The sequence below is a fragment of the Xiphias gladius genome, chromosome 10, assembly GCF_016859285.1.
Source record: "Xiphias gladius isolate SHS-SW01 ecotype Sanya breed wild chromosome 10, ASM1685928v1, whole genome shotgun sequence".
Lineage (NCBI taxonomy): Eukaryota > Metazoa > Chordata > Actinopteri > Istiophoriformes > Xiphiidae > Xiphias > Xiphias gladius.
The window spans coordinates 20,946,920-20,971,227 of record NC_053409.1 but is presented as its reverse complement, the minus strand read 5'-3'; the positions used below and the strand labels follow the sequence as shown (position 1 = coordinate 20,971,227).

Below are 24,308 nucleotides of genomic sequence, written 5' to 3'. Positions count from 1 at the left end.
TGAAAAGAAGTAAATATAACCCCTGCAGCAAACAGACATTACAAAAAAGTTTCTTCAAATGTTAATGCATTGTTAATTTTTATTTCATAATAAAAAAAGAAAAAACAATTAAAAAAACATTAATTGTGCAAAGGTTGAGGCACCCTACTAAGTCTGTACTTAGTAACCCCCGTTAGTCCTTATGTGGATCTGCTGTGGCAGGAGGCCACAGAAGTGGGTAATACTGAATCAGTTATCACTATTATGGCACTACAGAAACCTCACTGTAACAAAATATCACCTTTGGACTATTTTCTTGGTGGATGGTTGCATATTTTAAAATCATGATCGACATTTGTGTGAAACAAACCGATTTCAAGTAACACTGTGTTGTCAGATTCCTTGACATAAATCAATAGCGCATTTCAGAGCCATTACATTTCTGTTAATGTCGCTGCAGCTGGTCATCACTGAGTTTCCTGCTTCTGAGGAATCACATTAATGACAATCTTCCCCGTGTTTTTGTTGGCCTCCATGTGCCTATGAGCCTCTGCGATGTCCTCCAGGTTGAATGTGCTGTCAATCACTGGCCTCAAGGAGGCAGCCTGGTCTGAGAAATGCGGTAACACTCTGTGTGAAAAAGCGCTGATCAGGTCCGCTTTGTACTGTGAAGAGGAAAAACGCAAAGTCAGAATCAGTCTCAGTTACAGACGTGAAAAGACAAGAGATGAGGCCTTAAATTGCCCTCGTTTTGGAAAAGGAGACGCAGAGTGCGCAGCGAAAGGCGGACCTGCTGAATTTTCATTTGATCTGAGTCAGCATGCAGAGATGAGGAAAACACAGCTGGCATGTCATTTTTGTTTGGCTTGAATTCTCACCCGAAGGCTGCGAGAGCGCAGGAGGCTGCTGAGCAAGTGTCCTCGCTTGGAGAGCAGTCTGCCCAGGAGATCTCCCTCGACTGCCCTGCCCCCCATGGTGCCGTACAGCACCCACCTGCCATCAGTGGCTAAGCAGCTCACATTTTGCTCCCAGTTACGCCCACCGATGCAGTCCAGTATGACGTCCGCTCCCTTGCCTGTGAAAATTACAATGTAGTTGTTATGTTGAACCGTGCACCAGCTAGATCCTGGATCTGCCGTACCGGATTTGATCCTGACCTGCTAGAGGCAACCTTTTCTTCAGCCTTCATTTTTATTCTCAATAATAATATAGCCAAATACTGAGTTACTTCAAACAATAATAAATAATTGTATATACATTTAATGTATCTATTTACCACAAAATTAAGGATACGTCTGGTGATATTCTATAGTTTTCTTCTCAGCAAAACAAAACCTACTAGACCAGCAAATGTATATTAATCCGCATCTGAAAATAGTCCCAAACAAATTTACTATTTACTCCTGTTTAAGTACCACTTGAAAAAACCTACAGTGCCCAGCTGTTTTAGGGAAGTATTTATCCTTTTAAAAAAAAATAAAACTATATATTTGTTTTTATAGTTAAAAAAATTAGGTCCTCAGTACCAACCAGTGGGCCTGGGGCTGAGTGCCAGGAAAGGGAAGTAACAATGTTGGTTTTAGTTTTTTTTTAATGGAATTTGTTAACACTAAGAAATGTATAGAATAACAACAGCTTTAGCCTTTAAAAATGCTCACAAAAATGCTCTGCTGTAATCATGTAGTAATCATGAGCAACAATTAATAATATGTCTCTGGAGAGGTAGAAAACCCAAAGACGGTTCTCCGGAACTCTGCCATATTGTTTGATAAATCACTGCAATAGGAGGAACGGTGCGAAAACATTACAGAAATGACTGCTCATTAGCAAAGATAGCACCGTAACCCCGCGACACAGTGACCTGTCAACACGGCTACGCAATTCACCTCCTGTAAAGTCATGAACTCCCTGCGCGAAGCTTTCCTCTTTGTAGTTAAAGCCAGCTGCCGCTCCCAGTCCCTCAGCCATCTTTAGCTTCTCTGGGCTCCCCGCGGTAACGATGGGCACGGCACCAAACAGGCGAACCAGCTGAACAGCAGCTGTTCCTACTCCGCTGGCTCCAGCATGAGCCAGCACCACCTCACCTTCCTTCACCTGAGCTGTGGCAGAGGGGACAGATGGCGAAAAGACACAAGTACAGAATTTAATGAGGGGACTTTCGTTAATGATAGAAAATGGAAACACGGAGGTGGGGGGCGAAAAAGGTCACATAAAATGAAGTAGAAATATGTGGAAAATAACCTTTTTCACCTATTTGAAATAATTATTTGTATTTGTTTTTACTTGCTTGCAGCACCGCACAGGTAGAAATACTTTTTAACTATTCTGATGAGGTTGTATGCCCCTTTCATACAGTATATATATATAAAAGATTATTTTAAACATTTATACAGTCCTTATCAAAACAAAGTTAAAAAGTGCTTCATATAAATTATAAAATGACTAATAAATAATAAAACAATAACACCACTAAAGATAAAAAGGATACGAAAAAGAAAAACTTAGACATTTAGAATAAAAGGAATACAGTTAAATGGCTGAAAGAAATGCTTAATCAAATTTAAAATTTAATTCTGCTTTAATATCAATACAGTATCTACTCCCCTGCTTCCTAAATATAATATACTATTACAAATAAACAGCAGAGATGTTCTACCTAGGGTTGTGATCTCTCTAATGGTCAAGTAATATGCTGATCATTATCTCACCTTAATTAATGTGTAATATTTTTGTTTCATATAGTATTGGGAACATGCTGGTTTCTGGCCTACATGTCTATTGTTTGTTTGTTCATGATTTAGTGGTTGTGTTTTCTTGCTTGTAAACTGCTTACACGTCTCCCTAAACGACCCTTTTCCAAGGTACCATGTTACTGTATGCTAATAAAAAGAAAAAAAAAAAAAAAAAAAAGGGTTGGTATACCTATGAGATCCAGCAGCTGAAAAGCGGTGAGCCAGGCCTCTGGGATGGCAGCGGCCTGGCAGAGTGTGAGATTCGGGGGAGCAGGCATGAGAAGCTCCTCAGGCACCGCGACGTATTCTGCATACCCTCCTCCACAGAGCAAGGCCATGACCCTGTCCGCTGTCTTCCAGCCTCTCCTCACCCCGGGGCCCAGAGCATCCACAGTCCCAGCCACCTCCAGGCCTATGATGTCACTCTCACCTGGGGGAGGCGGGTACAGCCCTCGCCTCTACGTGAAACAGAAAAGAAGAATTATTATTGGACCGGGTTGATATGAGCTGAGGTGTGTTTCAGAATCAGGATGACTGTACTTCTGAATTCTGTTTTTAAAGCAACCGCAGTGACTCAAATTAGAATGACAACAGGCCACCATATCACATCTACTCCAGACTGTATTGTACCTGTAATAAGTCTGCCCTGTTGAGGGCGGTCGCATGAACCTTAATCAGGACTTCTCCGTCTTTGGGTTGAGGTCTGGGGACAGTCCGCAGCAGCAGATTCTCTGGTCCTCCCGGTACGTCGACACACACCGCCTGCATCATCTCGGCAAAGCTCGAGCAACACTTGCGCCAGGCCTGCAAAAGGAAGGGAGAGAGGATTAAAATTCTTCTCTAAATACATGCCTCACCAAAACCTATAACTGGCGTGCCAAGGGCCACAACGTAAACGACAGCAAGTTAACCCGAGGCAACTCTACGAAAGCTTTTAATTCGTGGGTTTTTTTTAAAAACACTCGCCGTCTGGTAGGTGTTTCCCAGTAAAACTCTTCCAGTGCGCAGGATGTGATGCATTTGAGAGTCCCAGCAGCGGCAACTGTGATTTGGTTAGGGGGGAAAAAAAAGGAAATAGTGGGTAGTTACTATCAACGGCAATAGCAACCATACCTGAACAGACTGGAAAGCACCAGTTCTTACAGAAACATGATTATACCTTTATTTATAATAATGATGATGATATAATAAGTGATCCCTGGAAAATGTAGGTGTGGACTGAATCTGCTCCAACCAGTCTGGCCTTTCTCCTCTGGCCTCTCTCACCAACGAGGCGTTTCCGTCTGCGGAGCCCCCGCTCGCCGGACCTTTTCTGTTTTTCGCACCATCCCGAAACAAAAAACCCTTGAGACTGTTGTGTGGGAAAGTCCCAGGAGTTCAGAAGTTTCAGAGATACTCGGACCAGCTGGCGCCAACAATCGCGCCAAGGTCAAAGACACTGAGATCACACACCCCCCCCCAATTCTCACGTTTGATGTGACCATCAACCGAATCTCCTGAGCTGTATCTGCAGGTGCTGCCTACATGATTGACTGATTGGATGATGGCATGAACAAGCAGGTGTACAGGTGTTCCTGATGAAGTGCGCTGCGAGTGTATCTCCAAACCTGCATGGGCACATGGAGCCCAAACTATCTGCACAAACGATGGGTCAGAAAAGAAAAAAAAAAACATTATTGTTGTTGCTACTATTTTTGTTTTTGTAATCTGGGCGAGCCAGCCCTTTACGCACGAACGTGTCATTGCGTGCAGGCGAGAGACTAATCACGAACCACCTTGGTAAAACCGCATCAGTGCAGAGCGGCTGTGTCCTGAACTGGGATGCGAATAACAAAACTATTTAGCGGAAGAAGAATGGGGGAAACGAGAGAGAGAGAGAGATACACGATTGCGTAATGGCCCGTTACACAACGCGCCTGCGCCGGAATGTCAAAGGTTCAGGTCGTGTAGCCGGAGGCGCCTCTGATTAAAGTCTCTGAACCGGTTACAACGGTTCGATTAAGTCGTTTCACAGCAACGATCAGAGGGAGAAAATGCACCGGTTCGCAGTGGAGGACGGCTGCTCCATTGACAGCGCATCGCTCTGTTACCTGTAAATTATGTTGAAGCATTTAAAAAAAAAAAAAAACACCAACAAAAACCGAACTTACCAGGCAAAGATATCAACAGTTCAGCGAGTCTGAGACGACTGTGAGAGGTTTTGGGAAGTTTTGCTTTGCCATCGTCCAGACCGGGCTTCAGTTTGGCGCGGGAGGGATCAAACTGTCAGAGAGGGTGGGGGGTGAGTCGGGGTGGGGGCAGGCTCTCTGGCATAGGACGAGGCATGTTAAAGGGAAACTGCACGATAATTTACAACCTTTGTGTCGCCACCGAGGAGCCCGAGATCATGCCCTCTGTATTGTTTCTGGAAATCTGGGGGGGGGTTTAACCAAAGAGGTTATGTTGAATAGTTGGTTACAAGCAATTACATATGTTTATGACTGATTCTGATGTGTTTAGGTCCAATTTGACTATTTTTAGGCAAAATAAAAAAAATTTAAAAAAAGTAAAGTGAATTGAGAAATATGGTAATGTAGAGTTATATTCCTGGCAGTGTCGAGATTATTTTCACTGTCAGCGAATATTGATTATTTTCTCGATTATTCAATTCATTGTTTGGTTTGTAAAAATGTCCATTACAAGTTTCCAGAGCCCAAGACAAGAGAACATCTTCGAATGTCTTTAAGCTTAAGATATTGTTTAGGTTTACTCTCAAGCCTGATTGGGGAAAAACTGAAAATGTTCAAATTTGACAAGCTGGCTTAAAAACAATTTAAATGATTAATCAGTTCTCAAAGTGATGCTGATTAATTTTTCAACTAACCAGTTCAGCTTTAGTGTAGAATAAACATGAGGTAGACCATCACACGGGGAGATAACAAAAAAATTGCCAAACAATTAAATATAATGGGGGAAAAAAATTCTATTTTTAATTTTTTGTCTATGAAAACATCTCTTAGAATAATTGTTTTTTTTTTTATGGGAGACTCTGATCTCATAAACCTCAGTATTTCTAAAGTCCCAGATACAGTATTTTGTTAAATCTGCATTCAACGTGCAGTGGTTTGCTACTACGTCATTTATTAATGTAAAACTGAAATACTGCAACTGTGGTCTTTGTATTTTAGAAGTAATTTTATCATGATTAAACATATTCCAACACTGTCAGCAAAGCTTAAAATGTAACGTAGACGTCAAACACTGAAAGATAATGTGAGACGACAGAGGTAGAGGGATTATTCCCCAAAGCTTGACAGCTGAACACAGCTGAGAGAAAACTCTTTCTCAAAGCCCCAAACAGTCATTGTTATTTACTGATTGTATAACCTCCGAGAAGCCCCGTGACTGTGCTCTGAAGGCATCTTGAAATTGAATCTCTCAACAACTCTGTTGCATTTACCAACAATCCCATCCACTTCACTTCAGAAAAACAATGGGGCTATTTTATTACACACGCTGAGACAGCCATAGCAGCAGACACTCCTCTGTAACAGTGCTCTGGGGGGATGATGCACAAAACTCAGGTAAGGAAAAAGAAATCCTTGGCTTTAACTTAAAAACTGACAGGCTTAATGAAAGAAATGGACTCAAAAATATGTATTTTTTCCCTTTAGCCCTTATACAAATGGATCAAATCTACAGAAGACCTGTGCCGCACAGAGAGCTGAGAGTGTTGAACCAAAAGGAGGACAGAGATCTCCGGCATAAACTAAACATGCTGGACAGGCAGTACCGGTACGCCCGCAAAATGCTTCAGCAGAGACGAGACTGGCTGATAAATGAACAGAGAAGATTGGGGATGGTAAAAGTCTGTGAGCCCAAAGCTACAGTCGACATCGCTATGAAAGAAATTGGAGAACACAAGGGCTCCGAGACACGCGTCAGAGGTATTCACACATCTGATGGCGGAAGACTGTATTCCCGCAAATCCCAGTATCACAATCGAGGGTCTGAACCGGTGGAGCAGAGTCGGTTGACATCGGCACCACCATCGTCAGTTAAACCCACAAGTCCGACGAGACACAGAGGCAACGTCCAGAGCAACGTGTCTCTCATGCAGATGAAGAATATCGCAACCATCGACTCAATATCAGACAGAGAACTGGCCAGAACACAGCAGAGAGCCCGAGAGGAAATGGAGAGGGTGAGACAGCTTCAGAGGGAAGCGATACACAAGAGGGTGACAGCATTTATAGAAAGTCTCAAGGACTCAGGCAACATGAAAATACTTGTGGAAACTCCATAGAGGAACTTGAAAGTTTGGAGTCGTTAACACAACTTTATTATCTACTGACAGCTCAGCGTTTGCAACATCGAGGAAAAAAAAAAAGAATGAAATATGTACATATTTTTTCATTACATGTAAAAACAGTGCTCAGTTTCGTAGAGTAGATTAAACAATATTCCCCATCTTTTTCATGGTTGTTAAAGCTTTGTGCACTGGAGTCTCCATCAGTAAACTGCAGTTTTTCTTCCACTCTGGAGAATCAGGAAGCTCCTTGTCTGCAAAACAATTAAAAAAATAAATAAAAAAATAAATAAACACACACACTATAATCTATTTATGTATATATACAGATTTATACATCTGTATATACACTGATACAGATACATGGCTATCTGAAGGAGTTAACGCTCCTACCTTCACATTCAAAGTGGACTCTTGTGGGAAGGCATCTGGTGTGGTCAGTGTAGTCCAGCGTGCAGAGAACAGCAGTCTTCTCTCTCGGCACAGTGAACATCAGCACCAGTATCGAACACAAGACATTACTCTCCATCACTTCGACGGACTTCTGTTGCTCCTATAAAAGCGGCGGGAGGACAAGGGTCAGTGTAATATTATTTGAGAACAATTAGCTTGCATTCCTATTACCGTCATCATAGTTCTACTTCCTGAGAGATGATCAAACTGCGATAATAGTCCTGAACACCAAAACCAGTCGAATGTTTCTTGGCCTACAGAGCCATAAATAATACACAGAGAAAAACTGATCATTTCCATGTCTTTAAAAATCTGTGAATTGTTCAAAAACATGCAAAAAACATTGTTCATTGACCAAAAATGTACAATTTTTACTGCTCAACACCACAACAGTACAAGGGTATATTGTCTCAGAGGGTTTGATTGGGTTGATATACTGTACTGGAGGGCAAAAGCTGCAAAACCCAAAAGACATCCTCTTTACTATCAGAGATGAATACTGACTGACTAGTCAATTAATTGTCCTACCTATAAAGCACTGTTTTATTTACTTTAACTTAAAGCTTTGATAATAAAGTGTATTATTCAACAGTTGTATTGTATCGTCTTCTAGCCTCTGTACATCATCATTAACTTTTTCATAACAAAATCGGAGCAAACCTTACCAAAAACGATTATGTCACAGTATGCTTATGTAGGAAACAATTATCAGCCAACATAATTATATGGGATTTTTTTTTTTTAAACTCCAAAAATAATCCAGTACAGGGTCAGATTTCTCACTTATTTTTATGACAAATTTCACCATACGGTAAATGACAGCTGACTGTATGTAAATAAACCTGTCTCAGCCTATTTGTTTTATATTTGAAGGTGGTGGAATCCACAGTCACGAATGCAACTACTCTGAGACGTTTAATGAGATACTATTTGAAACACACACACACACACACACACACACACACACACACACACACACACACACACACACACACACACACACACACACACACACACACACACACACAAAAAGCAAACCCTTGCACCTTAACAAACTTCAGCTGCTGCTTGCGACCGGCAAAGGCGTTGAGGTGCCGGCTGAGGGTGTCCAGAAAAGCCCTCATGTTCGTCTGCATGTCGCTCCGCTCAGCGAGGCTGTTCAGGGGGATGAACGGGGGAATGTTATGGCGACCGATCCTCAGCATTGGCTTCAGGTCTATCTCCAGGTTGTAGGTGTCTAAGTAGACGCCCTCATAGGCCGTCCCGACGGACACGCACACACCTCTACCTTGACGAGTCTTTATGATGTCGTACCCACCTAGTGACATCGGCAAATAAACGGAGAGGGTGAGGAGAAGGTTAAGACAGACTGATAAAGAATCTTAGATATGTAGGACACACACACACACACACACACACACACACACACACACACACACACACGCACATATATATGGATGGCTTTAATGACAACATCTCACTGTCAAATAAAAGATAATAAATGGGCTGGTAGTCAGTACCAATGAGGTGATGAGCATGCAGAAGATCTCTAAGATGCGTATGACTGGCCATCAGCTGCAGTAGTTGTGAGTTCTCTGAGTCTTCATCCATTTCCTCCTCCTCTTCATTTGTCCGCTGTTTGTCCATAGACATCCTCAGTTTCTGAAGACTCTGTAGCAGGACAGTGTAACCAGTAGCAACAAGTCATCAGCATGCAATGCAGCATAATAAATAAAGTTAGCAATACAAATGGCGACGTTTTAGTTTGCTCAGATGATACATACAGTCGCTATGACGCATCGACAGCTATACACTCAACTTTAACTGTGCAGTTTATTGCAATTTACTGACGAGAAGAACACGGAGTCCTGCAGCAGATGGTTTGGCCTCCCAGCAGAGCCCTGATGTCTACATCATCAGTCTGGGATCACATGAAGAGACAGAAGATGCTGAGACAGACTAAATCCACGGAAGGACTGTGGCAACTTCTACAAGATGCTTTGAACAACCTACCTGGCAAGTACCATGAAAAACTGTATGCAAGTGTACGGAGGAGAACTGGTGCTGTTTGAAAGGCAAAAGGTGGTCAAACCAAATATTGATTTGATTTAGTTATTTTCTGTTTACTGGACTTTGTATGAAGTTAATTGATAAGTAAGAACTATTACTGTTAAAAGCATCATCACTTTACACTACCTGACTAAAGTTTTTTGCACAGTACTGGATACAGTTCAAAGCTTTATGTTTCTAGTTGGCTATGACATCTAGTGGTTACAGCTATGAAAAGCTGCTTATGCTTATATTTGCCAGTTTGTTAGGTACAACTAGATATATCTAAATGCAAAATGATCTATCTAACTAATCAATCGAATACATCAGCATCTGTAATAAATCCTAACTTCATGGAGGTCTCTTTTTTACTCACTCACAGTCTTTTGCAAAAATGATCTTAACAATGCAGCTGCAGCAGTGAGACAGAAACGAAACAAACAAAAACAACAAGGCAAAAATACAGAACGAACAACAGGTGAGTATATCACAAGATTCACAATAACAGTTCCTTTATGACACAACATTAACTTTTCTGTTTCATTTTTATTCGTTTTATGGGGATAAGACATTATTTCTAATTGGTGTGTGGTTTTGTTTTGTTTTTCTTAAATGTTTCTGTTTGCGGTTCATTCTTTCCCATTTGGCACACTTCATTTAGTCTGCCTGTCCATCCTCCTACGGAAGCTATGCCCTGGCTAAGCCGGGGTGTCGACTCAACCGAGTGGTCATGGTTGTAGGCTTTAATATTTAGTGTAATGCTCATTGCTATTGGTGGGACGGACAGAGACACGTGTCCAAAACCACAAAAGAACATGAAATGAGCGACAATTCACTAGCGTTGCTCTTCAAACTGTTTAAATAAAAACTGAACTTTATGACTTTCGTGGGGGTTGGGATTTATTGCAGGAATTCTGTATTAGCTTTAGCCAGGTAGCTTTAGCCATCCCTAATAAACTGGCAACTGGGTGCGTGTCAGTGCGTCCTTTGTGGCACAGGTGACTTGAGCGTCATATCTTAACCCCAAAAAAAAAAAAACTAAACTAAACCGTGATCTCCAGACAGCTCCTGGATCACCTTGTGGGTCTGTATCTCCGCCTTCAGCTGGTCTCTCTGGGTCATCAGCGCCTCCGCTTCCGCCTTCAGCTCCTTCACGCGACTCCGCTGCTGCGGATGAGGATGAGTTTTACGGCTCCTCGCCTCAACTTCCAGCTGACTCAGGTGACCCAGAACGCCTGTGGATAAACAAAAACAAACAAAACAGACAGACAAAAAATAAACACAGCTCTCAAACGGACAGAAATGGGCTAACAAAATGCTAGCACTAGCTAACGCAGCGTCACAACAACCTCCCTCGCAAGCACTGTAGCTGTCCCGCGGTCTCAGTTACCTTTCGTAGTCGCCCCCTCCATATTTTTGCCAAGTTTCTCCATGTGTGTTTGTGTCTGGTAGTTTGTAAGTGGTCTCTACGAGCTGCGGGTTTTTGTTTTGTTTTTTTGATTTTGGCGGCTCCAGGCGTCACTGTCGTCGCAACGCCGCGTCAACCCCGGCCCGGAAGCACATTCAACACAGCCCGCGATCACATGGCGCCGTGGACGGGGAGCAGGCGGCGAGTTACTCGATAACTTTAAGATCACCGCCGAGGAGATCGTCAGATAAGCGTTCTTCTTGCCCGGAAAACGCGTCCGCGGCGCTCGGGCTTGGGCTTTGCTCTTTACTCTGGCTAACGTTGCACTTGCTTGAACGTGGCTCAGTTAAAAAAAACAAAAACAAAGCATGGTGCCACTGCCTCGCCCGGATGACAGCAGTGCTGGTATGTGAAGGTGAGTCTGCCCCGTGTAATATGATCTGTCTACTTTTTTTTTTTTTTTAAATCCAAAGTTTATTTCATGTTCACGTTGCCTCACATTCAGCTGACTTAAGCAGCTTTTTGTCAGATACTTGAGGGTCAACTGTGTAAATAGCCGCATTTGACTTGACTCGACAGAGAAATATCACCATTAGTTGTTTTATTTTTTTTTAATTTTTATAACTAGTATGGCTGAGGTCCCCACAGCAGCGTCTTCTAGGGAAGTAAAAGTCACTGAAATGTTCTTGCGCCATTCCCCTCTCTGCAGTACTTCACAGTCAGCTTGTGCTGTGTGCTGTCTCCTGTGGTCCACCTGTGGGTTTTGGTCTTTCGCTCTTCTCCAGCTTCTCGGATGTGAGGATTTGCTGCTTCTCTCGGTTTCTCACTTTCGTAAATTGAATATCCCTGGGTTACATCCTGTTGATCGGACGCGAGAAGACGTCTGAAGATGTTACCACGGGCTCTGGGGAAGTTGCAAGGGGGCACATTTAACTATTTGCTAACATTTAGGAGAAACTGTCAGATTAATCAAGAAGCAGTCCTGGTTTGAGGGCATGGGATGATAGTGGTGATGCAACAATCCAAAAAGACTGTCTGCCTTGATTTATAATAGGATTAATTTACAGATTTTTAATATGTGCAAAGCAAAAAAAAAAAAAGAACTACAATTGAATAATCCCAGGGGATAAAAGGTTAGAAAACAAATTTAGAAACCTCTGTCCACCACGGCTGGCAATGCTTTGATAACTCTGACCTGCAAATCCCTCGGCTGCACTCTCTTTGGAGGGCAGAGTAGCGGGACACCTCCCCTTCACATTTCCAAAGCATCACTCAGTATTTTTGGATCCGGATAATTACGGGAGAGCTGACACAGAAGTTGTGTGACCTTGATTTGTCTACACTGAGTCCCATTTCACAGACAGGAGGTTGTCTCGTGCAACAATGCTTTTCTGCAGCAAACAGGTCAGTTTAGGCGACGGCAAAGGTGCCAGCTGTTTCACCTTCTATCTGTATTATCTGGGAAGTTAGGAATCTGTCAGAAAAACCGGGTCAGGCAAAAGAATCAGGGCTGCAACTAACACTTATTTTCATTATCGATTAATCGTTTTGTCTCTATGTTAGCAAATTGTGAAATTTGCCTGTTCAGAATGTGCCACAGCCCAACGTAATGTCTTTTAAATATCTTATTTTGTTGGACCATCAGTCCAAAACCTAGAAATATTCAGGTAATTGTCATGTACAACAAAGAGAAGCACAAAATCCTCAAATATGAGAAACTGCAACCAGCAAATATTTGGGATTTTTGCTTAAAATAATAATCAACAGTGAAAGTAATGGTTAGTTGCAGCCCTACAGTTAAGTGATTTGTTTTTGAGAATAAGGCGTTTGAGCATGCTTTCTCACACACACAGATACATTTAATCAGTGTTTTCACTTTCTTCAAGGCTGCTGGACTCTCCTGACTGATGGGTGTGGACAAAGACGTTTCCCATCCGTCTGACTGTGCGACTGCAGGAGGAAGAAAACCTCCCCAACTGCAGCCAGGAGACAATCGCAATGGACCCGTCCGACAGGAAGCACTTCACGGTGGTGGACTATGTGATATTTGCCGTTTTGCTCGCTGCCTCTTTGGGCATCGGCATGTACTATGCCCTGTCTGGTGGGCGTCAGCGGACCACGCAGGAGTTCTTGTTGGCAGACCGGAGCATGAGCTGTCTCCCTGTTTCCCTGTCGCTCATCGCCTCATTCCAGTCCGCCGTGGCGATCATAGGCATACCGGCAGAGATATACACCCACGGTACTCAGTACTGGTTCATCGGCTGTGCTTACGTCCTGGGCCTCTTCATTCCAGCACATGTCTTCATTCCAGTGTTGTACAGACTGCGAGTCTCCAGCGCTTACCAGGTGTGTTCAAGCTGTTTTAATTTTTTCCAGTTGTACTGGATTTAAATTAGTTCATATTTAAGGTGTGTGTTCCCTTCTTGACCTACAGTTTTCATGTTGTTTTGTGTCACAGTATCTTGAAATGCGCTTCAGCAAATCAGTGCGTATCTGCGGAACTTTGACCTTCATCTTACAGATGGTGAGTGCAACACTCGCTGCACCAGTCCGACTTCTTCTCTCCTAATGACAGTTCCACCCGTTACCTCTTGTGTTTTTTCATCCATACAAAAACTGAAGTGTAAAAATGACAAGATGTGGTTTAACTGTGCCGCACAATTTCTGGGGCAGGATGCTGGTGGTAGCTTCATATGCTGCTCTCTGTCTTGTCATTTAACTTCCGGCAAGAAAGCAAAAAAGCATTTTTTTTCCAAACTGTCGAATTATCAATATTAATAACGTCATTATCGCCCCGATACCAATACGGTGGATAGGTTTGTTGCATCCCTGTAATGCATCTATTTATTAGCCTCAGAATCTTTTGTTTATTTGCCTTTTGTAAAGTTGATAGTCTCTGATTGGTCTTTTTATTTGCTCGGCTACAGGTTATCTATATGGGAGTTTGTGTGTATACTCCTGCCTTTGCACTAAATGCAGGTACGAAAAAAATTCGTATATTTCTCTCTGACTCAGCGAAGTTTGAATGGATGGGATTCGTGGTTCAGCGTGTTACTGTGCTTTTCTTTCAGTTACTGGATTTGAATTATGGGGAACAGTGCTGGCCACTGGCCTAGTGTGCACTTTATACACAACACTGGTGAGTTGTTAGTAAGAGTCACTCTCATACAGCCTAATTTCATGTTCATGACTTGCTATCTGTGACCGTAATCAGCAGCATATTCAGAACTCACGCTGATTCATTCACTTGTCTTCGGATCTCTTTTTTTTCTTTCTTTCTGTTTTTTATTACCCTAACAGCTCTTGTGTGAAGTGTCATGTCTCTTGACAGATGAGGACTGACTTCAGCTCTTACCGAAAAAAAAAGAAAAAGAAAAAAAAAATACAAATTACCACTCAAAATCTCTTAAAAATACTTTGTCAAAAATGAAATACATTTCCTCCCAGAAAGGTGGTATTCCTACACAAATGTTATTATTATGTCCATGTTATGTATCACTTGTAGAAAGGTCTATATTTTAAATATATCAAGTATTCATTTAAATGCTAAATATTGATATGATTGTTTACTTAAACAGCATATAGCATTTTAATGCTAGCATGTACCAAATTAATTCCCATGTGTCTTGTCCGTTCCTGACAGGGTGGGTTGAAGGCTGTCATCTGGACAGACGTCTTTCAGACTGTTGTGATGTTTGCAGGGCAGCTGGCTGTCATCGTGGTGGGAGTGCAGCAGTCGGGAGGAGTGTCTGAAGTTTGGAGGAAAGTCTGTGAGGGGAACCGCATCTCCGGTGTCGAGTAAGTCCATGTCGTAGTGTGTGTGGGAGAGTGACCGGCGTCGGGAATGGATGGGAGCAGTGACAGTGAAACACAATGGTAGAGTTTTTAGGCCGTAGAACCAAAACAAAAAACGTTTACCAGGGAGGAGAAACTAATTAGTGAAATCAACTACTGTGCTTTGTGGTTTGACTAAAATCCTGCAGGTTCCTTGGTTCAGATTCATTATTTCAAATACATACCTGTGCCTACACTTCTTTTTATGACTTTGTAAATTACAGTGACTGTAATTCTGTTGCATTAAAGGTCTATTATGAAGCGTTAAAGTATCTTGTCTGTCCAGGAATACTGACATAAGGCTAATGCGACACCAGACTATTCACAGAGTTCACATTACGCGCACTCTGGCTGTGTCCACCGATACAACCTTGCCGGGAAGAAGTAGCCACCACGCTATTCCTGTTCCTTGGCTGTAGCCTTCCATTATCCCCTTACCTGTGCGTACATGACGATCTGGATATGCTCAAGACATGTTCAAAACAGGTCATAACACCCCTACTTGTAGCCCTAACCGTCAGCAAGAAAACACTGCTACTAAACTGGAAAAGTAGGAAAAAGATCAGTATTTCACAACGGTTGGATCTCCTAACAAAAAATATATCAATGGAGCAACAATCGGCTTTAAGAAAAAAACAAAACCAATAAGAAACAACCTGAACAGTTCCATATTATATATTTAACATTTCTTAGCTCTGTTCTGCTGCCAGTGAGTTAATGTAAATATAAGCATTTGACCTGTTATGTTTTGTAAACCAACCTCATCGCTTGTAACCTTTTATTCATGTATATGTATGTGTGTGTGTGTTTACTAAATGCTGAATAAAATAATGGGGAAAAAAAATGTCTTGTCTCTGTGCTGTATTTTCTCTCTTGTGTTCAGCCTAAACCCAGATCCCACAGAGAGACACACTTTCTGGACTCTGGGGGTTGGTGGGGTCTTCCTCATGCTGTCCTTGTACGGAGTGAACCAGGCTCAGGTCCAAAGATATCTCAGCTCGCGCACAGAGAGGGAGGCTGTCAGGTACACAGACCGTGGATTTTTCACTTTTGACATTAAAGCAGAGAGTCTTAACAGTGAACTTGGAATGAAAATGCATTTCACCGCACAAGCAACAAATAACACAACAAAATGTGAGAGGATGTCAAGGAATCTCTACAAACTTCTGTCAGCTTCTGTGAACACGTACAACAGGGACATTATGTAACGCCTCCAGCTATTCGCATGACACGTATTGCCCCTCTGCATGGGTTAAGAGTCACCCTGCCCTATAAATTTGCATTGTAAATAAGATTTTGTTCAAGGTTCACCTAATGAATGGCCTATTCTGCTTCCTTGTGTTACTAGTTGTCCTACACCTCAAAAAGGGTTCCAGCAGTATGTCTAGTTCATGAAAGTGTTTACATTTGCTCGGCTAAATTTAAAAACTCTATTGCTGCACAAGAAGTGCGGCCAAAGAAAAACTCGAACTCGGCGGAATCTCAGAACAAGGAGTGTCACCGTTAGTTTGTCCGTAAGAGAGCACAGACACGCCTGGAACTCCACTTTGGCCCGGACCGAATTATCTAAGCTATTGAATGGATGGGGATGTACCGATATTCGTGGTTCACGTGGTTGACGTTTTTGGTTCGGAGTAAAATATGTCAGTGACTGTCGGGTGAACTGCCATGAAATTTGAAGATATTAGCATAAAAAATTCCAATAACTTTAACGATCCCTTAACTCTTCCTCTAATGCCGTCATGAGGTCAAAATTTGAATTTATCCAGTAATTAGGTTTAAGACTAAGTTCTTGCAAAAGTAATGACATTCCCGTCAGCCCCAGCTGTACTTTGTGTTTACTGCTAATTTATGAATGTCAGCACGTTAGGACGCTAAGCTAAGATGGGGAACCTGGTAAATATTACCCGCCAAGCATCAGCATGTTAGCATTCTGACGTTAGCGTTGAACTCAAAGCACCGCTGTGCCCAGTGACAGCCTCACAGAGCTGTTACTGGGCGGGACTGTAGGCTCACTTTTGTTCAACTGTCGTTCTAGTGAACATCCAGGTCACAATTCTTTAAAAACTAATTTAAGAGATCCTTATCAAAATGTTTGTTATTTGTTTTTTGTTTTTTTAAAAACAAAAAACTATTGACTGACATATCATTTTCAGGGTTCTTAAAATCTCAGATATGACAGCGTTAAGCAAAACAAATGTTCTTAACGCCCTGCAGGTCTTGCTACATGGTGTTTCCCTGCCTGCAGTTGGCTCTGGCTCTCAGCTGTGTGATGGGGCTGGTCATGTTTGCACGTTACTGCGGAGAGGATCACTCCGACAACCTGGGCACCTCCTCACGGGACGCGGTGAGTTTCAGCGCCGTGGTCCCCCGAGCCACTTGCTTCATGCTCTGGCAAACGGGGCGCTGACATGACAAATTGTGGAAAAAAGTTAAGGGGTCTGAATACTGTCTGAGTGCACTGTATATAAAGAACCCTCCAGGGCACACAGGGCTAACGTCAAAACTACAGCTGCGTATTTGTTTTACAATAATTCCTTCTAGGACATTAGGCTCATTATGCCAGTGTGGTGTCTTTGCTGTCACTGGTTCGTTAGATTTTCGTTTCGTTTCTGGTGACTAAGACATTTATGCAAATCGAACTGAAGGTTCCAGGAAACTGTGTTTCATTATGTGTTTTCCCACAGATGGTGATATACTTTGTGATGGATATGCTGCAAGGTCTGCCTGGACTGCCCGGACTGTTTGTCGCTTGTTTATTCAGCGCGGCGCTCAGGTATGGGTCTTAACATTAACCGCTATCAGGCGTCCACAAGTGAGGCTCGCACATAAAGCTTTGCCGTATCTCGCTATCAGTCAACACATGCATAGCTCTGACCCCCATTAGTACAATGAGCCATCAGACTTGGTTGCGACTCCTCCTCGCATGTTTTTCTGGTATTCCAAGCAACCTGTGAGCGTCAGAGTAAAGAGTTCAACACCACGTGCAACTATTTATTGGTCGAAAACGCCTTAGTGGACTTTTCACATTTCAGGTGTTGAGTCTTGACCCAGATGAAGTCACAGAGGTCAGTGACATGTTTTGACTTGAGTAAAAGTTACCCCGAATACAGGTTTGCTGTTGCACTTTATCATCTTTCGCCTGTGTTATTGTATTGGTTAGATTTCACTGATTATTGTTCTTTATCTCTGCATGTCTATATCTTTATTAGGCACACCTGGCTAGAACCAATGCAGTCTAATGTAACAGCACCACAGACCTCTGTAAAACCTCTCTAAAATTTTTCTTTTTTCTTTTTTCTTTTTTTTTTTGCTTTCCCCGTACAGCACCATCTCCTCTGCCTTTAACTCCTTGGCCACGGTGACAATGGAAGACCTCATCAAACCACATTTCCGCGCCATGACAGAGGCCAGAGCAACCCTGCTGTCCAAAGCCTTAGGTGAGCCCCCTGAAGCTTTAAGTCCAGGAATGCGTGAAACTGAGCTGCATAGTGAATGACGCACCTGTTTCAACTTTTGCCTCCTCGATAAGCGATGTCCTATGGGCTGCTGTGTCTGGCCATGGCCTATCTCACTCACCTAATGGGTGATTCAGTTCTCCAGGTAAGCTCGCAGGTTGCATGATCCAAGAGTAACCAACATCTCTCCCTCTATTTGTGCTGATTATTATTATGTTTAAACTCCAGGTGGCTCTAAAAATCTTCGGGATGGTTGGCGGTCCTATACTCGGTCTGTTTTCTCTCGGGATGTTCTTCCCCTGGGCCAACTCTACTGTAAGTTGATCATCATCATGAGATCTGCCATCTTGTTAGTCATGAGACAATATATACGGTATAATCTTGCTATATTACTGCTATGCTTACTTTCATAATTATCATGATATAAATGATTACCTTTTTAATATAATAATACAATAATTTAATCATAAAATGGAATTAAAACACCCAGTATTTGGATTCCATAAAACAAGTTAGTCACTAACTAAACACTAATGAGTTTTGAAAAGAAACTTCTTACAGCAGCGCTGTCCAACATTCTGGCTTGTGACAGCTTAAAATTAAGTAATGTGTATTAAGTCCCCACAAGTTATGGGCTTAGTATGAGCTGTGAGTTCAACTAATGTGACACATTTCCTTCTCAACTATTCCGTCTTGATTTTTTTTTTTGCCCCCCCCATTTAAACATGGATTCAAATGTAGAAAAGTCTGTCTCTTGCTTCTCAAGAGTCTGTAACTCATTGGTTTGATTATCACATAATTTACATACTTGCATCAGAACAGTAGGGTATTTGCCGACGTTGTCAAAACAGTGCTAAATGCTGCTGGGTTTTAAATTGTGTACCTAATGGCCTGTAGCTTTGCGATATATTTACTTTACAAAACTGGTCATTGAAATTGTATAATACAACAATGACTCCTAATTGCCCTGCAGTCCTGTATCAGTGTTCGAGCTGGTAACTGTGCCTAAGTTGTGTGGGTAGAGATAACAAGTGCTATTGTTTGCCCTTCCTATGTATCAGAGGACAATTTGCATAAAGCTAAAAAATTCTCAGCTTGTGAGAATGTGTGGCGAGGTCCTGTTCACAGTAAGTTTTTCTATCCACCTGTTTTACTGCGCGTTGGACTGACTGATGGTGTGGAAATTTGAAAAAAGTTCAGATATCAGTTAACGGTTTTTGAGCTGACAAATGCAAAATGCCACAAGGTAAAGTGGAAACAAACTTAGTGACTAAATCATGACGTGGATGAAGAATTGGACTTAAACGTCCACTGAAGCTTCTGCTCCACTGAGGAGCAGACCAAAACATCAGATCTGCGTGGACCAATGAGACTAACGTTCCTCAAATGAATATATGAAAAACAAACGTAAATGCCATATTTCCGTCAGGTTCCATATCATTTTTGTTTCCTTACGGTTTGACTGGTGATCTTTGAACTACATCATTTGGTTGTGCCCACTTCTTCTCGAGTGGTTTCACAGCATCATCCCGGAGAATTAGCGCCACCGGCTGTTTATCTCAATTTGCCTAACTCCTAGTATTTGCATAAGATGGAAACATGCATCGATTTGCAGTTTCTTCTGCAAATTTCTTTGCAATCCTGTTTAGGCTAAATTTGGATGAAAACCTGACCGATGACTGGAATCCTGCCTCTTGTCCAGTCTTTGAGTTTGCACATGTGAATATCCCAATAATTTTTGGACCCCTCAGATTTATCTGGGACCCGTTGTGGGGAAACAACCCCCATGTTGGAAACCACTGTCATGATAGTTCAAATTAGTCATCATCCCTCCTGTACCCTTGTTAAGTTTTTGTTCTCCTGTTGTCTCCAGGGTGCGCTGGCGGGTCTGGGCACCGGTCTGGTTGTGGCTTTCTGGGTCGGCATCGGGAGCATCTTCACTCGTAGCTCCGGCGCGAGGCCGCTGCCACCTGACTGCGGAGTCATCCTGCTGTCAGACAACACAACTACTGCCATTCACACTGCACTCAGCAATGTCACTCTGAGGTATAAATCGCACAGACAGCACACTGTGTTTTGTTTTTACTGTTGCCATTTCCCAAGGTAATCATCTCTCTTTGTTCTTTAGCCGACCCTCTCGATTGAAGAGCTTTTATTCCCTGTCATACATGTGGTACAGTGCATTTAACTGCTTCACAGTCATTCTAGTAGGCGTGATCATCAGCTTTCTCACAGGTAGGCCAGTTCTTACATTTACGCATGATCTCTATAGTCCGGAACTTTTCTTTACAGTCAGTTTACAGTCAGTCTAACTTTTAAAATGTTCAAATGTATGTGTTTTCTACTAAGGCCCCATGAAAGAAGAGGATGTGCCACCAGGCACAATCTATCCCTTGTTAGGGAAAGTGCTTTGTTTTCTCCCTGAACACCTCAAAAAGAAGCTCTGCTGTGTGACTCCTCTGGGACAGACTGTAAGTGAAATGATGCAGTTTAATTACAGAGTGAGCAACACATTTGAATCCCCTCAGACATAATAATTCCTGCCATTAAATTAAACACAGTAATCAATTATAATCATGTAATTCGTAATGTGAGCTGTTCCTCATCATGTGGGGAAAAAAGGTCAGAAGTTAGTAGCAGTCGTCCACTTTTGTAACTAAACAGCATACTGAGACACGTAACATTAGACTGTAGTTGGCAACACACTATTATTTAATCCCTGATTTTAAGATCAGTTTTGAGAGTGGAGAGTCTGCAGTGCTCAGCACAAAAAGATCACCACAGATTTTTTTTTCGAGTGAAATATCTTTATAATTTTTGGATGATTTACCATAAAATTTGCAACTGATATTCAAGATCCGTGAGGAATAAATTGTAATAAATTTTGAATTGTGAGCATGTAAGCATGCTGATGAACAGAAACCTGTAGCGTTTAAGTACTGGTTATGAATAGTAGATAAAATCAGTTATTTAATCCGTCCTTCTTTATTCCTTTTTTTAAAATTTTCCTTATAGCTCTCATCACGACAACGGCAGCCCCTACAACACAAAGAAAGCAACGGTTTGGCCTTCCAACGAGAGGACGGACCATCACAGGAAGAGACAGAGAGTTGTCTTCCTGATGCTCACACAACTAACGTGGAGCATGAAACAGCTGTGTGATATCGCAGTTTCTCCTGTGAAGCTAGAAAACGGTTAAAACGTCTTTACACAAAGCGCAAAAAACACATTTGTATACTGTTGACTTGTTGCTTTGTTGTGAACGATGTAATTCAATTTTGCACTGTGAAATGCTGCAGTGAGGTAAATCCTAAACAATGTGTAGTCAACATGTTGTTGTTTTTTTGTTTTTTGTTTTTTGTTTTTTGTTTTAAATCTACTGGCATCTTCATGTCTTCCAGTAAAGACTTGCAGCTTACAGCAGGATGTGCAGATGAGCCGATATCTGTTTTACAGATAATCACGTTCACAGGTACACGATCACTGATTCACATTCAGTTGGGTAAGTGCAGGTATACATGTGAAAATACAGCACTACACTGCTTTTTTGAGAATTAAGGTCCAGTGAACTCTAGAACAACTAAAAATGTTTTACACCAGTATTTCCCACTGTATATACTGTACTTGACTGTTTTAGCACTACTTCAACTCAATGGTCCTGTGTCATACTCTTGTGAGATAATATTGCCGAATTTTTTAAGAATGTATGAGTGAATTTTGACTAATGCAAATGAAACAGAAATAAACTTTTTATGAAAAGGATTAAAAATTTTGTAGTTGATCCTTTCCATAGTTTTCTCCTTATTTTATTTTTCTACGACTGAACAATAAAGAAAATCGTAGTAGTTTGTTTTTTTTTCAAACAAACAACAACAAAAAAGATCTTATCACAAGGTCCTTTTTTCTGAGTCAAAGCTACTAAGAAGACCTTTAGTTAAGATTTTGTGAATTTATTTATTGTTAAAGTACAGTTTCCAAGATTAAAAATGAACAATGAGCTTTCTTGCACAATTAATTCATAGCAATTAATATTTGCTAAATGTCATGGCTAAACAGAGCCCTTCATTGATATATACACACTTAAAGACATTTATTTGCATGCACATTTACTATTTGCTGTAAGATCTAAGGCTAGATGACTGGGTCAGCTAGTTTTATTTAATCCTTGCTAATATTTAATTTGTGACTGTTCTAGGTACATCGTCAAAGCAAAGTTACTCATGGCTGATATAACAATATCCAAAATTATTCAATTTGATCATTTTATGCCACAAAAATAGTATAATTAGTTGTTCATTGGTTTGTTGTTTTAGTACTGTGTTTACCAATATTAATATTATGAGACAGAAAAAGACTAAAACTCAGGACTGTGTTAAGCCCTTAAATGTCATCTACATTTTTTTTAAATTTTTGGCTGGACCTCAACTTTGATCCAGCCGTTTAAACTCACATGTCCGTGACTGACTGACTGACTGACTGACTGAAGTTACACAATTGGTCAGCCGAATGCTGCGTGACTGAGTGCTGAGTTTCCTATATGGGGCGTTGCTCTTTCAAAATGAATTGGTGCAAACGGTGTACATTTGCATCATCGGGAGGGGGGCGTTTACAGGCAGTGTTGCCAACTTAGTGCCTTTGTAGCTAGATTTACCGACTTTTCACTCCCCAAAAACTCTCGAGACTTTTTGGACCAACCTTAGCTACTTTCCATAGAGGAGAGTTGCCAGTATTACCCCGCGAGCACGAGGTCGGGCTTTCCCTCCACAGGATCACCTCTCTATCCACCTCATTCAGTTGACCCCACGGCAGCTGACACAGAATGAGCGTCTAACTTTTTCTCTTAGTGATCATTTTACAGGTAAATATAGCCGAAATCACAACACAGCTGTGGTCTTTAACTCGTGTATGGTGATTTTGTCAGACGACGTATATGTGAGCACAGCGACGAGGAGAGAAGCAAAGGCAATCCAGCCATATACTAGGTTTTGACCTACTCTTGATTTAAGCTTAATTTAACCAGGATCTCTGTTAAGATACATTCCCTCTTTACAAGAGACACCTGGCCAAAATGGTGTTGTAGAGCAATAAACACAGTCATATAATGATTTTTTTTAATGATTGTGGGTTGTACAGTCGTTTTCCAAAAGCCATCATTTAGTTACCTGTATATCGGTATATCTGGTACATATGAACTCATTTGGTCAGACCCAGGTTGTGCAGATGTAATATAGTGTTTACATTTAATCATCTCTGGGAGTACAGTGTTACATTGTATGGTAACACTGTATGTTACCATATGTATGTAGCAATATTTTGGTAATACAGTACTCCAGTTTTTTTCAATTGATTTTGTCCAAAAATCAAGTATCAGGGCTATTTTCTAATAAAACAAATGTGAGTTTTTGTCAGAATTCTTCTATGAACCGGAAATAAGATCTCATTCACATTTGATGAGGTTTCCACTAATACAGTGTGCATAATTTTGGACTTTTGCCTGCCACATATTAACTAAATAAATTTGTTCCTCATAAATAATTTGAACATTCACATTCACACTATATTTGAAACAACCAAGATCTTTGGTGTGAGCTCAGAGTTTTGCACACCAGTAAATAGGTTTATCAAAACAGGATCAGAAAAAGGAAGAGTCCTCTCACAAAGCTCCTCTGTACTCCGCCTACATGAAAGTCCTAAACTCAAGGGTTGCGTAAGAATTCTAGCCAATAAACAGTCCAAAAAGTCTGTAATTACAAATCATATAACACCTTTGTGCACTGTCGTTTTGCCTTTATTGCATGTGTTTTTGCATGTGTCAGTGCTCGAAATGAAACCTCATCTAACACCTGACATTCATACGGATACCATTTTAGAAATGTCAGAGCTAAATACGTGTACTTCCAATCCAGAAAGTCAAATCTGTAAATAAAAGATGCAATTAGTTGTAGCACATAGAGGTTATGACTTCATATTGACTCGTTTATAGAGGTGAGGCAAGTTACAAGTTATTCTCAAATCCTTTTTAGTTTGAGTCCTCAATAAGTTATAATGAGCCCTTCCCCAAACAAACAAAAAATCGAATTAATAATCATATATAAAATTAACTAATA

At 41.4% G+C, this 24,308-nt stretch overlaps 4 protein-coding genes across 9 annotated transcripts; 2 read left to right on the top strand and 2 right to left on the bottom strand.

Annotated features, from left to right (window-relative positions):
- Positions 1 to 71: 71 nt before the first annotated feature.
- tp53i3 (tumor protein p53 inducible protein 3) lies at positions 72 to 4,997 on the bottom strand. 2 transcript variants are annotated; one of them, XM_040136552.1, is made up of 9 exons: positions 4,862 to 4,997; positions 4,181 to 4,346; positions 3,871 to 4,023; positions 3,678 to 3,753; positions 3,342 to 3,515; positions 2,902 to 3,169; positions 1,866 to 2,078; positions 858 to 1,054; positions 72 to 644 (listed from the first exon to the last, which is right to left on the bottom strand). In XM_040136552.1, the coding sequence occupies exons 4-9, from the start codon at positions 3,729 to 3,731 to the stop codon at positions 447 to 449; spliced, it is 1,104 nt and encodes a 367-aa protein (XP_039992486.1). In that variant the 5' UTR covers positions 3,732 to 3,753; positions 3,871 to 4,023; positions 4,181 to 4,346; positions 4,862 to 4,997; the 3' UTR covers positions 72 to 446. The 2 variants fall into 2 exon arrangements, with proteins under 2 accessions (XP_039992486.1, XP_039992485.1); XM_040136551.1 differs by lacking the exons at positions 3,871 to 4,023; positions 4,181 to 4,346.
- Positions 3,133 to 7,025, top strand: LOC120795072. Of its 3 annotated transcripts, XM_040136559.1 has the most exons (3): positions 4,231 to 4,361; positions 6,177 to 6,274; positions 6,365 to 7,025. In XM_040136559.1, exon 3 carries the CDS (start codon positions 6,376 to 6,378, stop codon positions 6,994 to 6,996), a length of 621 nt encoding a protein of 206 aa, XP_039992493.1. In that variant the 5' UTR covers positions 4,231 to 4,361; positions 6,177 to 6,274; positions 6,365 to 6,375; the 3' UTR covers positions 6,997 to 7,025. The 3 variants fall into 3 exon arrangements, with proteins under 3 accessions (XP_039992495.1, XP_039992493.1, XP_039992494.1); XM_040136561.1 differs by lacking the exons at positions 4,231 to 4,361; positions 6,177 to 6,274 and adding an exon at positions 3,133 to 3,223; XM_040136560.1 differs by lacking the exon at positions 4,231 to 4,361 and having other exon boundaries at positions 5,034 to 6,274.
- An 81-nt stretch (positions 7,026 to 7,106) lies between these two features.
- Positions 7,107 to 11,009, bottom strand: cenpo (centromere protein O). Its single transcript, XM_040136554.1, has 6 exons — positions 10,892 to 11,009; positions 10,579 to 10,736; positions 8,973 to 9,123; positions 8,499 to 8,770; positions 7,393 to 7,552; positions 7,107 to 7,253 (listed from the first exon to the last, which is right to left on the bottom strand). Exons 1-6 carry the CDS (start codon positions 10,932 to 10,934, stop codon positions 7,144 to 7,146), a joined length of 894 nt encoding a protein of 297 aa, XP_039992488.1. The 5' UTR covers positions 10,935 to 11,009; the 3' UTR covers positions 7,107 to 7,143.
- Positions 11,010 to 11,213: 204 nt separating this feature from the next.
- On the top strand, positions 11,214 to 22,012 carry slc5a6b (solute carrier family 5 member 6). 3 transcript variants are annotated; one of them, XM_040136547.1, is made up of 17 exons: positions 11,214 to 11,324; positions 11,619 to 11,704; positions 12,796 to 13,255; positions 13,368 to 13,433; positions 13,837 to 13,888; positions 13,981 to 14,048; positions 14,553 to 14,707; positions 15,627 to 15,767; positions 16,961 to 17,090; positions 17,431 to 17,519; positions 18,071 to 18,183; positions 18,276 to 18,346; positions 18,430 to 18,516; positions 20,075 to 20,247; positions 20,330 to 20,436; positions 20,551 to 20,672; positions 21,217 to 22,012. In XM_040136547.1, the coding sequence occupies exons 3-17, from the start codon at positions 12,908 to 12,910 to the stop codon at positions 21,361 to 21,363; spliced, it is 1,869 nt and encodes a 622-aa protein (XP_039992481.1). In that variant the 5' UTR covers positions 11,214 to 11,324; positions 11,619 to 11,704; positions 12,796 to 12,907; the 3' UTR covers positions 21,364 to 22,012. The 3 variants fall into 3 exon arrangements, with proteins under 3 accessions (XP_039992481.1, XP_039992480.1, XP_039992482.1); XM_040136546.1 differs by lacking the exon at positions 11,619 to 11,704 and having other exon boundaries at positions 21,217 to 22,011; XM_040136548.1 differs by lacking the exons at positions 11,214 to 11,324; positions 11,619 to 11,704 and adding an exon at positions 12,029 to 12,313.
- The last annotated feature ends 2,296 nt before the right edge of the window (positions 22,013 to 24,308 follow it).

Excerpts from the sequence above, each read along its gene's own strand:
- tp53i3 (XM_040136552.1), bottom strand. The coding sequence starts at position 3,731 with ATGCATCACATCCTGCGCACTGGAAGAGTTTTACTGGGAAACACCTAC. Across the intron at positions 2,079-2,901 it reads TCAGCTGCTGGATCTCATAG|CTCAGGTGAAGGAAGGTGAG; the intron begins GTATACCAACCC and ends CCTCTGCCACAG. Across the intron at positions 1,055-1,865 it reads AGTTCATGACTTTACAGGAG|GCAAGGGAGCGGACGTCATA; the intron begins GTGAATTGCGTA and ends TAATTTTCACAG.
- LOC120795072 (XM_040136561.1), top strand. The coding sequence starts at position 6,376 with ATGGATCAAATCTACAGAAGACCTGTGCCGCACAGAGAGCTGAGAGTG.
- cenpo (XM_040136554.1), bottom strand. The coding sequence starts at position 10,934 with ATGGAGAAACTTGGCAAAAATATGGAGGGGGCGACTACGAAAG. Across the intron at positions 8,771-8,972 it reads GCATGCTCATCACCTCATTG|GTGGGTACGACATCATAAAG; the intron begins GTACTGACTACC and ends CGATGTCACTAG. Across the intron at positions 7,254-7,392 it reads AGTCCACTTTGAATGTGAAG|ACAAGGAGCTTCCTGATTCT; the intron begins GTAGGAGCGTTA and ends ATTGTTTTGCAG.
- slc5a6b (XM_040136547.1), top strand. The coding sequence starts at position 12,908 with ATGGACCCGTCCGACAGGAAGCACTTCACGGTGGTGGACTATGTGATA. Across the intron at positions 13,434-13,836 it reads TGACCTTCATCTTACAGATG|GTTATCTATATGGGAGTTTG; the intron begins GTGAGTGCAACA and ends GCTCGGCTACAG. Across the intron at positions 20,673-21,216 it reads TGACTCCTCTGGGACAGACT|CTCTCATCACGACAACGGCA; the intron begins GTAAGTGAAATG and ends TTTTCCTTATAG.